The following is a 14,861-nucleotide window of genomic DNA, read 5'->3' as shown; positions in this document are numbered from 1 at the left end:
GGTGTTCAGACAGCTGTACACAATCCTTGTTTCCTTTATTTGGGCTGGGAAATGATGCAGGGTGGTCTTGACCACCCAGATCAAGCAATAAGAGGAGGGTGGACTGGAAGTGCTGCGGCTCGAATTTTATTATTATGCCACGGAAACGCAGTATGCCTTATGCTGGCTGGAGACTGAAGACAACTGGGAAAAGCACATGCTGGCGACGGCAGTCAATGCTGGGCAGCTCTTGTCGATATTGATGGGGGGCTCCAGAGCCCTGGGCAGTACACCGTTCGTGGTTAAGCAGACGGCTCTTACATGGCACAAGCTAGTAGCAGTTGTGCTGAGACATGCCCCCTTTTACCGAGAGCTGCTGATGTGGATATTGGTGCCGATCCGACAGATTGCCAAAAATATGTCATTTCATGTATGGAGGGTTGGAGATTGTGAGTTATTGGTGGGTTTAAACCCCAATGAGTACTTTATCTCGTTTGAAAATGTGCAGGTGGAGTTTGCACTGGGGCTGGGCCCCCTCCTGCACTATGCTGGCCTGGCGGACCTAGCCAGGCAGACCTGAACTTCCTTTCCGGTGGCACCAGTAGCGTCAGACGCTCTGGGGACCCTACTGTTTTGTGTTTCTGGATGGCATCCGACATTCCTGGTATACAAAGCATTGAGGATGGACACTGCTGTTGGCCCATTGTGGGTCCAGGTGGCCTGATAGGAGGACCTAGAGGTCCCCATGGAGGATGTGGACTGTGCCCTTTTCGGTGTCCTCACAAAGACCGTCTTGAGTAATGCCCCTTTTTAAGCTGGTTCAATACAACTTTTTACATCACTCCTACCTGTCCCTACAACAGATATCCCGGACTCAGTCTGATGAATGCCCCTGTTGTGGGTCCAGGGGGCTGATCTCCTTCTTCTAGCCTGGGAGTGCCATAAAGTACAGGATGTTAGGGTGGTGGGGAAACTCACATGCATCACTTCAAGGCAGGCCACAGTCACACCACAGTTTTGTTTACTGTGGAACATAAGGCGGACCAAAGGCCGCAAGAAGGCATAAAAGTCTTGCAGCTGCCACTGGTTCTCGCTAGGCTTAGGGTGGTCATTACCTGGATGGGACATCGTGCCCTGGAGATAAAATACTGGCATAAGGATGTAGAGGAATGGATGCTAGCAGAACAGATTCACATGAAACTCAGTATGAGGGATGATAAGGTGGGAGGGAGAGGGGGGGTGCCCTTACATGAAGAGACGTGTGAGCTTCAGAGCCCTAGACCCTGCTTTAAACAGTGGTGACTCATATTATTAGATCTTTGCTGAGAGGGCTCCCCTGGCATTGGGGGGTGGAGGCACTGTCGTGCAACTGATGTTCTTGAACTGGACAGGATATGGAAACTCATGTAACACGGTCTGGTATTATTCCCTTATTTACCTGCTGTACACTTTGGTTTCGTTTATCAATGATGCAAAGTTGTTTCATATCAAAATTAAAATAAAGGTTTAAAAATATATTAATAAGCATTCAGACCTAATTGCAGAATGTTTGGTGCAATCCTAGTCAGTGAGTGTGATGCATAACTGTATAAACTGGTGGGGAAGTGGTGCGACAGAACAAAGCAATTTGAGATGGGATGTTGAGTTCCCTTAAAATGGCCTCATGGAGTTTATGCGGCCTGAACACATATGTGAAGTGCTATAGGGTACGCTGATTCCCACTCGATACTGAGGCTCACAATACGTATAGTAAACTTGAAAGATTCCTAATTTCCCCCGTGCTTGTGGACACAATAAGCGAGGCATGATATTTGGCATGGTTTCTGTCTGATCATTCCTTGTTGAAAGTAAAATGATAAGCGAAGGGCAAGATCCTGTGTTCCACTCTGAAGGCTTAAATCGGAGGCACTGCAGACAGAACTGGGGGTGGAGCTGACACACTTTTTTTTTTCTTTTTTTTTTTTTATATAGTTGTTGTCAACGACTAGATACAGGACCTAATGGAGGTGACAAGGAGGGAGTCTCTCAGGAAGATCTATGTTACAGGCTCCCACTTGGAAAGGAAGCAGAACGACTGTGAAAACGACCTGCGGAGCCTTTAATGAGCCCGGGGAGTGCACTGAGCATCTGTCCCTTTACCTGCGAGTGGAAGATATATGGGATAGTTTAGATAACAGTGGGATACTGGCACTGGCTCAGCTAGATGGAACTTTTCGGCCGACTGAATCAGGCATCTATAAGCTGCTTTGTACACATCTGGCAGCGTTCTGAAGAGAACCAGCTACACAGTCTGTGAAACAATTAAGTGATTTCTTAGACATGGTAGAAATCCCAATATCAGAGAGAGCACATAGTTCTGAGCTGGAGGCTGAAATGCAGGGTGAGGAACTGCTTGAACCTCTCAAGAGTATGCTGTGATGGAGGGCCCCGGACACTAATGGCCTGCCATCAGAATTTCATCAAACTTATGGGGTACACAGACTAATGCCAGGTAAGGGAACTCACTTGAATCTGAGGAGACTTTCTCATGGTATGCACAAGATCCTAGGCGAAGCGATGGAATTATCTCTGGATGGTGCTTGGGAGAATGGGGATGGAACTGCAATTCAGTGGATGGGTATAGACCTTTGTGCAGAAAACCTGTGGTATGGGTGTGCACCGGGGGACTGGTACCAGAAAAGTGGGAGGTAGATAAGGGTACAAGACAGGGTTGGACCCTATCACTCTTATAATTTGACCTGATGATGGCACCATTGGCCATATACCTCAGGAGTGTACTGAGGTACTGCGGAATAAGAGTGGGGAATGGTACACATAGTGAGGCAGTGTATGCAGATAACAAGCTTGTCAGCTAGAGGCACCCTAGTGCGTCTGTTCTAATTCTCTTACAGGCACTAGATAAATTTGGTGCTGCCTCTGGACTTTATGTTAATTAACAAAAAAATACTTTTCCCTCTTGCTGGACTGATCGGTAGAGATCTGCAGAACCTCCCTCAGGTGGCAATGCCATGGGAGACGCAGACATTTATATAATTAGGCAAGCAGACAGCGCACACCCTAGAATCACAGTATGCGCATAAAATGAGTAGAGTAATGCAAGACCTAAACGAGTGAGTACAATTTTGGCATACTCTGCCGATCTCGGTTATGGGCAAGATAGCACTCAGTAAGATAGTTCTCTTACACAGATACCTGTACACCCTGCAAAACTCTGAGTTTATTAACTAGATCAATATTTTTGGAGTTCAACATTTTCAGGATTAGTCTAGTGAAGCAGGACAAGGAGTCAGCCGGACTGGGCCTGCTTATTTACAGATGTAATATTTTGCTGGGCTCTTCCAGCATGCAGCACTCTGGTGCGCTGAGAGCTGGAACTGGGAAAATAATTTAATGGAGAGTTAAGTGAACAGAGACGTGCCCTCTGGATGTCTTAGGAGTGGTTCTCTCAGACAGAAGGAGACCCCTTTCATAGTGAGGCAGATCTTGAGCACCTGGGAAGAGGCTGTTAAGCATACCCTGAACCCCCCATAAGCCAGGCTGTTAAACATGTGGTGGTCAAAACCACTTCAACAGCCGCAAGAGCAGATGACTGAGTAAGTAGCTTGAGAAAGGGTGCTAGACTTTAGTGGACCTGTTCACAGCAGGAAAGGGGGGCCCAACTGGGCCCAGGACAGTTCCTTCAAAATGCAACCGTGTCCAGGACATCATGGGAGATTTGGACTGAATTTCCTGTCAAAATAACTCTATCGCACACCCTGGACCTCATATTAGATGTAGGAACTAGTTCAGGTCTTGAGATCCTTCCTGAATTGCTTAAGTGATTCAGCCTGTTTGAGTGGGAGTGTGTTCCATGAAGGGGCTGCGAGGTGGGAGAAGGATCTCCCTCCAGCTGTGCTTTTCTTGATTCTGGGGATGGCGGTGAGGGAGAGATGGGAGGATCGGAGTTGCCTACTGAGGGTGTAGAAGGTCAGGCGGTGGTTGAGGTAGTCTGGTCCGATGTTTTGAAGTGCCTTACAAGTGAGCGTCAGTAGCTTGAAGGTGGTGCTTTTGTCAACCTGGAGCCAGTAGAGGTATCTGAGGTGGGCAGAGATGTGGTTGTGGCAGTGGATGTCCAGGATGAGTCTGACTGCTGTGTTCTGTAGTCTTGCTTGTAGCTTCTTGGTGATGCAGGCGTAGAGTATGTTGCCATAGTCCAATAATTTGCTGACCTGGGCGTGGGTGACTATCCTTCTAGTCTCAGTGGGGATCCACATTAAGATCTTTCGAAGGAGCCGCAAGGTGTGGAAGCAGGCTGAAGAGACAGCGTTGACTTGACGGGGCATGGAAAGCGTTGAGTCCAGGATGATGCCCAGGTTGCATGTGTGGTCGTGGGGGCGTTTCCCAGGGTGGCTAGCGACCAGGAGTCGTCCCAGGCAGAGGCAATGGAGCAGAGTATCAGGATCTTTGTCTTGTCCGAGCTGAGCCTGAGGCAACTGGTTCCATCCAGGCAGTGACTTCTCTCATGCCGTTGAGTAAATTTCTCTTGGCTGTTGATGGGTAGTTGGTCAGGGAGAGGATCAGATGGGTGTCAAGGGCATTAGAGACAATGTTTAGTCTGTGCTGTCTGACGATCTTAGCGAGTGGGCCATGTAGATGTTGAAGAGGGTTGGGCTTAGTGAGGATCCCTGGTGTACTCCACAGCATGATTCTTTGGGTGCCGAAGTGTATGGTGGGAGACTGACACACTGGGCTCTTCCGGTCAGGAAGGATCAAATCCATTCAAGTGCTTTGCGTCAGATGCCAGCGTTGTGGAGTCTGGTGCAGAGGGTGGAGTGGGAGACTGTGTCGAACGTGGCGGAGAGGTTGAGGAGGACGAGGGCGGCTGTGTCTCTATGGCACAGTATCGCGCGGATGTCGTCTGTGGCTGCGAGCAGGGCTGTTTCAGCCATGTGGGTGCTCCTGAATCCAGACTGTGAAGGGCCCAGAATGTGGTTTGATTTGAGAAACTCCATCAGTTGTATGTTGATGGTCTTTTCTGTTATCTTGGTTGGAAAGGGGAGCAGTGAGATGGGTCTGTAGCTTTTCATCTCTCTTGGGTCGATGGAGGGTTTCTTAAGGAGCGGGTTGATGTCTGCGTGCTTCCATTTAGATGGGAAGGTGGCGGTTTATTGCCCAGCAGAGCTCTGGTGCAATGCTGGTGCTGGCCAGGTTGAAGTATGTGACGTGGGCATGGGTCCGAAGCTGCCCTGAATGAATGGCGTTCATGAGTTTCTGGGTGTCCTCTGTGGAGATAGGGGTCCAGTGGTTCAGGGTCTGTAGCGTGGGGTCCTTGGAGGGGGGCGAGGGGAGGGGGGTTGGTTTTTGATTCCTTTGTATATGTCCAAGAATTTCCAGTGGGAAAAGGAGGCATGTTTGTCACAGAGGTCTTGAGAGGGAAGGCAAGGGGGAGGGGGTGTCTGAGGTGTCTGGTCCAGGGTTTTTGAATTCCTTGATTATGGCGAGTAGCTCCTTGCTGATGTGTGCATTGGTGCAAATGCATTCTTGAATGGCAGCTTTCTTGAAGGCTCCGATGTGCTGGTGGTGCATGGTGATTGTGTCTTTGTAGGCTATGCGATCTGCGGTTTCTTTGCAGTTCCTCCATTTTTATTCCAGTCGTCTGCAGTTGCGTTTCGGTTCTTGGAGTTCTGTCGTGAACCTCCGGTGCTTGTTTTTTGGCAGGTTTTCTGAGGGGGGCTACGGTGTTGGTGCATTCTGCAATCCAGCGGTGCAGGTTGCGAGCTTAGTCATTTGCGTTTGTGACATCCGTGGGGAGAGTGGCTGAGGGCATCTGTGAGCTGGGCTTTGGTGACTTAGCTCCACTGTCTACCTGGGGGTGTACTGGCCTTCTTAAAGGGGAAGTCAATGCTTCAGTGGTCGGCCCAGCTTAAAAAGGGCCTGATTATATTTTAAATGTTCAAGTTTTGATTAACATCCACAAACAGACTGCTAATTAAACAACGAGCAGTGACTAAGCTCAGGTGTTTGAAGCTTTTAATTCAGCTAACATTGATCTCCTGTTTGCAATATGAATGTTCCGGTTTTGAATTAACTTTCAAAGAGAGGTTACAAATTGAGACCTCAAACAGCTCTCAATGCACTCATGATGGGCTTGGGCACCATCTATCAGAGGAGCTGATAACACCTTTACAAGTAGCTAGAATTAAACTTTATTAAACAAAATGGCAAAAACTCAACAAATATATCTGCTTCCAGAAACCACCATAGAATAGTAAGATGTACTGTATTAATTACTCACAAACTAGAACCAATTATAATAGGATCCAATTAGACCTACTGTCTTACCACACAAACAATATACCCACACACTATCGCACTCAACAAACCAAGGAGGCCACACCTCCCATCACTAGCCCTCAAATCTTACCCCTATACTCTCCTTACTCCCTTTACTCTTTAATCCCACGATCCTCTTTTTGCTATAGTTTTTCTCTAATTTTGGACCACATTCTCAACATTTGGTTTGGAGAATCATATACTTGTCACACTGTACTTAACAAATGTATAGCCATGATTTCCAACGAATTATATATATACTTATCTGCCTTTAACACCCCCATACTGCTTTTTTTTTTTATCTAATGAAATTTATAAGCTCTGGCTATGTGCCCTTTGTCGGTGCACAGTCAGGGCCTTAGACAGTATTGACACTCCGATGGCAATTGCACGAAAGTTGTTAAGTATTAGCCCGTCATACTAGAAAAGCTAAAGAAAGAAATTAACTTCCTATCTGGCAGTACAAACATCGGAAGGAAATAAATGAAGGAAAGGACTAGCAAGGCAAAAACAGAGCTAAACCAGTGCTTAATTTGTGCTTGTTGTTTCCGGTGCTGAGCACCGGCACTTATTTTTGAGGGCCGGGGCTTGCTCTTTTGCCTCAAGCATTTGCTGCGGGCAAAAGACACACATGGGAAAGACGGAGGAAGGAAAAACAAAAAAGCGTCACAAAGGGAGAAAACAGAAAGCTGCAAGAATGAGCTGAAGGGGTCGGGAGTGGCTTTACATGGATTGCAGAGGCCCGAGATGGGTTCAGGATTACGCTGCCTCAGTATTCCGTGTTCACACATTTAACTGCAGCAGAGGAGGGCTTTGGGCACTGGCACCTTTTTATTTACAAATTAAGCACTTGGCTAAACAGAAAGGGTAAGTTCATAATCTGTACTATGGTTTTGCAGGTTAAGTCTATCCTAGATAAACAGATTGTGCATTATATCACTACCTAGTGTTTGGCAAATAACCTTTTTGTTCTAATGTTTTGCGCACTGACGATGGACTGAGTCTGCAGGACTCATGATTATAAAGATCCAAAGCCCTTTGTTTCCGCCATCTTCAGATTCTGTTTTTGGGCCGTGAAGCAACTACATAGTCAGAACTGAATACTCTAAGAGAATGAGGGAAATTCATTTTAGTGCGCAGAAGTTACATAAATGCCAGTCAAATACTTAACTCAGTCATCCCATTAACTGTTCTGAAGTTTTGACAACCAACTTTAGACAGGTGCATGAAATGCTGTGGTGGGTGAAGTAGGCTTGTTTGCCGCATACACTAAAACGATGTTTAAGTTAAACCACTCAGCCTTTTGCTACTGTACCTACTTTGTTGTCAAGAAGTTGGGACAAATGGGGATAGCATTAATGTAAGGAGAATTAAAAGACAAAGAGGGATCAATAAATATCAATGCCCAACCTCGCCAAAAATGCTTTAGCGCCTTTGAACATATTTTCTTATGGCACTAGCTATCCACACACAAACCTACAGCACAGACAGAAAAGTTAAATCTAAATTGGAAAATTAACATTTTTGAACTGCGTAGCTGTTTACCTGTTCCTCTAGCACAACTGTTTGTCCTCAATAAAGAAATATCATTGGAAAACCATGCTCAAAATTACTTTAGGCCCACCTACTTAGTTAAAATCAGATTTATGTTTTAATAGCTTAAGACTCCAGAGACAGAGCTACATGATGAGACCTCTGAGGGCATTACCTGATATCAGGATATTTACTGACAAGTGTGGAGACTTCCAGGTATAACAATGATGGATCAGTGAGTTTCAGTACTTCGGCAATAGCCGTGATCGTATCGCAGAGCCTATCTGTGTCTTCATCAAATCCCTATTGGAACAAATACAAAAAAAATAATGTTTTAATAAAAACCATTTCCCTCGCTCCCAAAATTGATGGTGAATTAGCACAGTGATCCTTAGAGAAATCACAATGATTTCCAACATCCAAACCCAAAAGCTTTGCATTCCAGTTGAAACTTTATTAGAAGACAATAAATACATGGGATTTAAACCCACTAGAAAATGGTGGAAAACATTTTTGAGCAACAGGAAAATACATATTAGTTAATGGTATCCTTTTAGAAAAGCAGATAAATACTTGAATCAACAGTTACATTATTTTCTAAGGAAATATAAAAAACTTACACAATTTGGAAAGTGTAACACAAATAAGTTGCCTTAGAAGCACGCTTCATAATCTTGGATAGTCATGGCACAAGTTGTTTAAACTGGACAACATATTTTGGAAAAAAATATGCAAAATCAGTACAATCAAGGGTCTTCGGTTCAACATTTGAGCTGATTAAGGCATTTGCTGTTGGCCCTTGTTTTAACATTTCACAGTATCAATGCATGGACATTGTGCAAAAACATGCTTACTGAAGAAAACAATATCCATAAACTGGGTTAATGTAAACCCACCTAATAAAACTGAGTTCCCAAGCATAATTTGAAATTTGGCCTTAAATAAAATGATCACCAGCTGTGTAAATTTGCTTTACTTTGCATTTTATTGAACCCATTCATTTTCCCCTCTTTATGAAACAGTGTTGCAGCTCGCACAATTAAGTTGCAGTAATTTAACCACTCAATCGTATTTATGTGCAGTATATACACTTGTAGTATGCATAATACACTCTTGCATACTTCCACATTTTGATCTTAAATCCGGGGCCTTTTAGGGTTTCCATGCTAGGGTTGCTTGGGTCAGTTCCCACTAACAATTTTGTACTAAGTTTATCAGTTTCATGTTTAAGTCTGGTACATATTACAAATGTGCAGAACTGAACTTGTTCAGTAGGTTCCTTACATGTCACATTTAGGCGAGAGTAGCAGCATTACTGCTCCTGAGTAAGCACCTGGTTTTGTCAGGATATACAGACACATAAAATTGGTTTAGACCTGTACCCAAATAAAAAAGGGACACAAAGTAACCTGAAAGAATGGTCGTACCACTCAACTTTTCATGCAAAGAGCAGGTTGAGTCTGACAGGGGAAGTGCAGCAGTGATTGTTTTACAAAATATTTGATACAGGATCTAAAGGTGTCACTAAGGCATAGCCCCATGATTAATGTTGCACTGAGTGTGTCTGAAAATAGCGTAGTTAACTTAGTGGTAACACCACCAAAGCAGTAGAGAGAACACAGCCCCTCCCTCAATTTTCTGTTAGGAAAGGAAAATCCTTCTATTATTGACAAGAAGGCAATTTTATTTTTTATTAATGTTCTATTCATAGAACATAATAATATTATAATTTAACATCTTCACATATACCTAGGGAGTAGGCTACTGGGAATCACCCACCACTCAAACATTCCCCTTTCCAAGGCCTCACACCATCCTCTAACTGACCTAGATGCCACATCAACTTTGAATAATTCTTTGTACATTTGCTCTCAAAGCAGGCATGCATGCATTGTGATGTGGCGTTCTACGTGCAAGCACAGAGACTGCATCTTCAGCACAGAGCAGAAGTACAGTCAGAATCTTCACTGTGCAGCACAAGATTGTTGAGCAGACTAATTTGTATGCAGAGCAGTATTTGAGGGACAACGCTGCCAGACTTAGGCCACAATCTAGAGCTAGCCGGTGGAGTCCCACAAATCTGGAAGAGTTGAAAAAGTTCTTGGGTTTAATTTTTTGATGGGGCTGATAAGGAAGTCATCACTGGCTTCTAAGTGGTCTACTAGACCCTTGATGTCAACTGCTATATATCCTGCAACCATGAGTCGTAACCGGTATGAGATTCTTCTTCGGATGCTGCATTTTGCTGATAATGCTTTAGCCTTGCCACAAGGTCACCCTGAATCTGACCGTCTTTTTAAGATTAAACCTGTCCTTGATCATTTTGTAGATTGTTTTTCAGAGGTCTATGTTCCAGGCAAAGAATTATCTGTAGATGAGCCCTTGGTCCTGTTCAAGGGTCGTTTGGTTTTTAGGCAGTACATTCCTTGCACGAGGGCACGGTATGGAATTAAATTGTATATGCTGTCTGAAAGTAGTACAGGGTATTTTTTATCATTTCCGGGTCTACACTGGTAGGAATTCCAGTATTGAACCCCCCCGGTTGTCCGTCCACTTTTGGAGTTAGCGAGAAAATTGTGTGGGATCTTGGTAGACAACTGTTTAACAAAGGTCGCCATTTGTATGTAGATAACTTCAACACTGGATTACAGTTGTTCAAGGAATTGTTCAGAGTGGACACTGTTGCTGTGGCACAATTCGCTCTAACCGGAAAGGCTATCCAAGACAGCTTGTCTGTAAAAAAACTTGAGACAGGACAGTGCAGTGCCCTGCGGAATGATGAGCTGCTAGCACTGAAATTTGCAGACAGGATGGATGTCTACAGGCTAATTACCATCCATGATGAGAGTACTTCACCTGTGGCTGTTTGGGGTCAAGTTGCTGAAGTGCACAAACCTGTGTGCATTTTAGACTACAATAAGCACATGGGTGATGTTGATAGGGTAGATCAGAGGTTGGAACTTGACACTGCTGCTCGTAAGGCTTATGTTTGGTATAAGAAATTAGCGGTTCACTTGTTCTACTTGGCAACTTTTAATGCTTTTGTTGTGTTCAAAAATAGTTCTCCAGAGTCAAGGATGACATTTGTGAAATTTCAGGAGTCTGTCATAACAAGGCTTGTTGTGCTGGAACAGGCAAGAATTCCTAGAGAAGCAGTAGTGGAGGATGTGGCTAGATTGAAAGATCGTCACTTTGCTGAGCACATTCCTTCCACGGCCAAAAAAGACTTTCCTGCTAAGAGATGTAGATTCCGTGCACGAAGAGTTATCTGGAAGGAGGCTAGGATGTACTGCCCTTATTGCCCTTCAAAGCCTGGGCTGTGTGTGGGTGGTTGTTTCAGGAGTTACCACACTCAAAAACATTATTGGAAACTACCATGAGCATAAACAGCCTGTTTTACATTTTCATATGTTCAGTTTCATGGTTGGCATTACTGTCATGTATTTAGTTAGTGTTTTTGTGTTTGTAGTTTTGTACCGATTTCTAATTAGTTTGTGGTTTATTTGCTGTTTAAACAAAAAAAAAAGTGATGGCGGTGTACATGGAGTGGCGCTTGGCTGGGGGTGTGCGTGGAGTGGCGCTTGGCTGGCGGTGTAAATAGTGACTTTCTGTTGGCCACTGCAACACATTGCTAACCAAACACCAGTCCACACACTCTAATCAGCTGGTGTGATTGCTGTGTCAGGCATATGGGTGCATAAAAGTGATGGGCCCTTGAATGCTGCTGTCTGTTGATGCGAGTGTTGTAATGTGCTGGGCCAGCAGCTAGCGCCGTGAATGGTCTTGTGCATGGTATATATAAAAGGTGTGTGAATGGACTGTAAAACGGTTGGAGCCTTGTCACAGCTTTACAAGCTGTGAGTCATTGGTTCGGTTTTGTGGCCTTTCAGTTATTAACAGTGCATTTCATTTTGGTGAAATCTCTTGTTAATAAAATTTGATCTACTGAACCATCACTCGCCCTCGTGCCAAATCCAACCAGTATGTGTGGTAAAAATTTAAAAAACCTGCTCTGATGTAGTCAGGCATCGCAGCACACGCTTGACATGCTAGGTGTCTCGGGTGGGACCCCGATGAAGAAGCATGCTACCAACTTGGTTGGTGGGTGAGGGTATTTTTAACATAACCTAAGTGTGTTTATTTTCACAATTCTAGTGTTTGGAACAACACAGAAGGACATGGACATATCAAAATGATCTATTACAAAACTATCTGTGTTTCCGGGGCAGAAGGGGTGCATGTGTTTTTGGTCCTGGGTGCAGGCTTCATCTAGGGAAACCTACCAAACCCAGACATTTTTCAAAACTAGACACCCGGAGGATGACCCAGAATCCTCTGCAAACCTCAAAATGTGCTTAAAAAAGCTTATTCTCCACACTTTTCTTTGTAGGATCACTGTACCACCACAAATTTCCTACTACTCAGCATTCCCCTCAGCCTCCCAAGTAAAATGATACCTCACTTGTGTGGGTCCCCAAAGCGGAGTCAGCCTAAAAATGTATAAAAGAAAACAATGTGCTTTATCAACTCGCTGTGCTATCCCCTCAATCTCTACACATGTTTGGCCTTTTACTGTTGCAGGCACCTGGGCCACCCATCCAAGACAGGTACCATTTTTTTTGGGAGACTTGGGGGAACGTTGGGTGGAAGGAAATTTGTGGCTCCTCTCAGATTCCAGAACTTTCTATCACCGAAATGTGAGGAAAAAGTTTTTTTTTTTTGCCCAGGTTTGCAAAAGATTCTGGGTAACAGAACCTTGCGAGAGCCCCACGAGTCACCCCATTCTGAATTCCCCTGGGCGTCTACTTTTCAAAAACATATAGGTTTGCTAGGTTTCCCTAGGTGCCGGCTGAGCTAGAGGCCAAAATCCACAGCTATTCACTTTGCAAAAAAACAGATCTGTTTTCTTTGGCAAAATGTGATGTGTCCATGTTGTGTTTTGGGGCATTTCCTGTTGTGTCACCAGGCCTACCCACACGTGAGGTACCATTTTTATCGGGAGACTTAGGGGAATGCTGGGTGGAAGGAAATTTGTGGCTCCTCTCAGATTCCTGAACTTTTGGTCACCGAAATGTGAGGAAAAAGTGTATTTTTGCCAAATTTTGAGGTTTGCAAAGGATTCTGGGTAACAAGTCACCCCATCTTGGATTCCCCTAGGTGTCTAGTTTTCAAAAATGCACAAGTTTGGTAGGTTTCCCTAGGTGCCGGCTGAGCTAGAGGCCAAAATCCACAGCTAGGCACTTTCCAAAAAACACGACAGATTTCAATGTAAAAAAAGTGATGTGTCCATGTTGCGTTTCCTATCGCGGGCATTAGGCCTACCCATGCAAGTGAGGTACCATTTTTATCAGGAGACTTGGGGGAACACAGACTAGAAGAACATGTGTTAGAGCGCCTTGTCTTTCTCTACAGTTTTTTCCTTTCAAATGTAAGACTGTGTAAAAAAGACATCTATTTGAGAAATGTCCTGTAATTCACATGCTAGAATGGGGACTCCCGAATTCAGAGATGGCCAAATAACCACTGCTTCTCACATCTTATCTTGTGCCCATTTTGGAAATACAAAGGCCCATATTTATACTTTTTGACGCAAAACTGCGCTAACGCAGTTTTGCGTCAAACAAATTAGCGCCGGCTAACGCCATTCTGAAGCACCATGCGGGCGCCGTATTTATTGAATGACGTTAGCCGGCGTTAGCCGCCGGCGCCGTCTGGTGTGCGTTAAAAAAAACGACGTACACCAGGCGGCGTAGGGGAAAATGGAGCTTGGGCGTCAAGTCAGGTTGAGGCAATTTTTTCGCCTCAACACGATTTGCGCCATTTTTTCCGACTCCCAACCCCCATAGAAATGACTCCTGTCTTAGCAAAGACAGGAGTCATGGCCCCTTGCCCAATGGCCATGCCCAGGGGACTTATGTCCCCTGGGCATGGTCATTGGGCATAGTGGCATGTAGGGGGGCACAAATCAGGCCCCCCTATGCCACAAAAAAAAATGAAAAAAAACACTTACCTGAACTTACCTTAATGTCCCTGGGATGGGTCCCTCCATCCTTGGTTGTCCTCCTGGGGTGGGCAAGGGTGACAGGGGGTGTCCCTGGGGGCATGGGAGGGCACCTCTGGGCTCCTTCAAAGCCCACAGGTCCCTTAACGCCTGCCTTTTGCAGGCGCTAAAAAACGGTGCAAAAGCGGCGGTACGTATTTTTTTTTGACCCGCCCACTCCCGGGCGTGATTTTTGCCTGGGAGTATAAATCCGACGCACATGCCTCGGAGTCGATTTTTTAGACGGGAACGCCTACCTTGCATATAATTAACGCAAAGTAGGTGTCCACGCTAAAAAATGACGCTAACTCCATGGACTTTGGCGCTAGACGCGTCTAACGCCAAAGTATAAATATGGAGTTAGTTTTGCGTCAAAAAAAACGACGCAATTCCGGCGCAAACGGAGTATAAATATGCCCCAAAGGTTTCCTTGATACCTATTTTTCACTTTATATTTCACTAAATGAATTGCTGTATACCCGGTATACAATGAAAAGCCATTGCAAGGTACAGCTCATTTATTGGCTCTGGGTACCTAGGGATCTTAATGAACCTACAAGCCCTGTATATCCCCGCAACCAGAAGAGTCCAGCAGACTTAACAGTAGATTGCTTTTGAAAATCTGACATTGCAGGAAAAAGTTACAGAGTAAACGTGCTGAAAGGTGGGAAGATGGTGATTTTAGCACCGCAAACCCTTTGTTGATACCATTTTCAGGGGAAAAAAACCACAAGCCTTCTTCTGCAGCACTTTCCCCCCTTTTTTTTTTTTTTTAGACACAAAATTTTTGCCGTATTTTGGCTAATTTCTTGGTCTCCTCAGGGGAACCCACAAACTCTCGGTACCTCTAGAATCCCAAGGATGTTTGAAAAAAGGATGCAAATTTGACGTGGGTAGCTTATGTGGACAAAAAGTTATGACGGCCTAAGCACAAACTGCCCCAAATAGCCAAAAAAAGGCTCGGCACAGGAGGGGAAAAGGCCTGGCAGCGAAGGGA

The 14,861-nt window shown here is 44.8% G+C and overlaps 1 protein-coding gene across 1 annotated transcript in view; it reads right to left on the bottom strand.

Moving 5' to 3' along the window:
- The window catches only part of EXOC3 (exocyst complex component 3), a 334,614-nt gene that overhangs the window by 12,061 nt on the left and 307,692 nt on the right, over positions 1-14,861 (bottom strand). Inside the window, exon 12 of the mRNA XM_069219462.1 lies at positions 8,000-8,127. Coding sequence (XP_069075563.1) covers positions 8,000-8,127 — 128 coding nt within the window. The remainder of the gene's footprint in view (positions 1-7,999; positions 8,128-14,861) is intronic.

This window comes from Pleurodeles waltl, chromosome 2_2, assembly GCF_031143425.1.
Source record: "Pleurodeles waltl isolate 20211129_DDA chromosome 2_2, aPleWal1.hap1.20221129, whole genome shotgun sequence".
Classification (NCBI taxonomy): Eukaryota; Metazoa; Chordata; class Amphibia; order Caudata; family Salamandridae; genus Pleurodeles; species Pleurodeles waltl.
The sequence above is the reverse complement of the archived record's forward strand: the minus strand, read 5'-3'. Positions and strand labels throughout refer to the sequence as shown.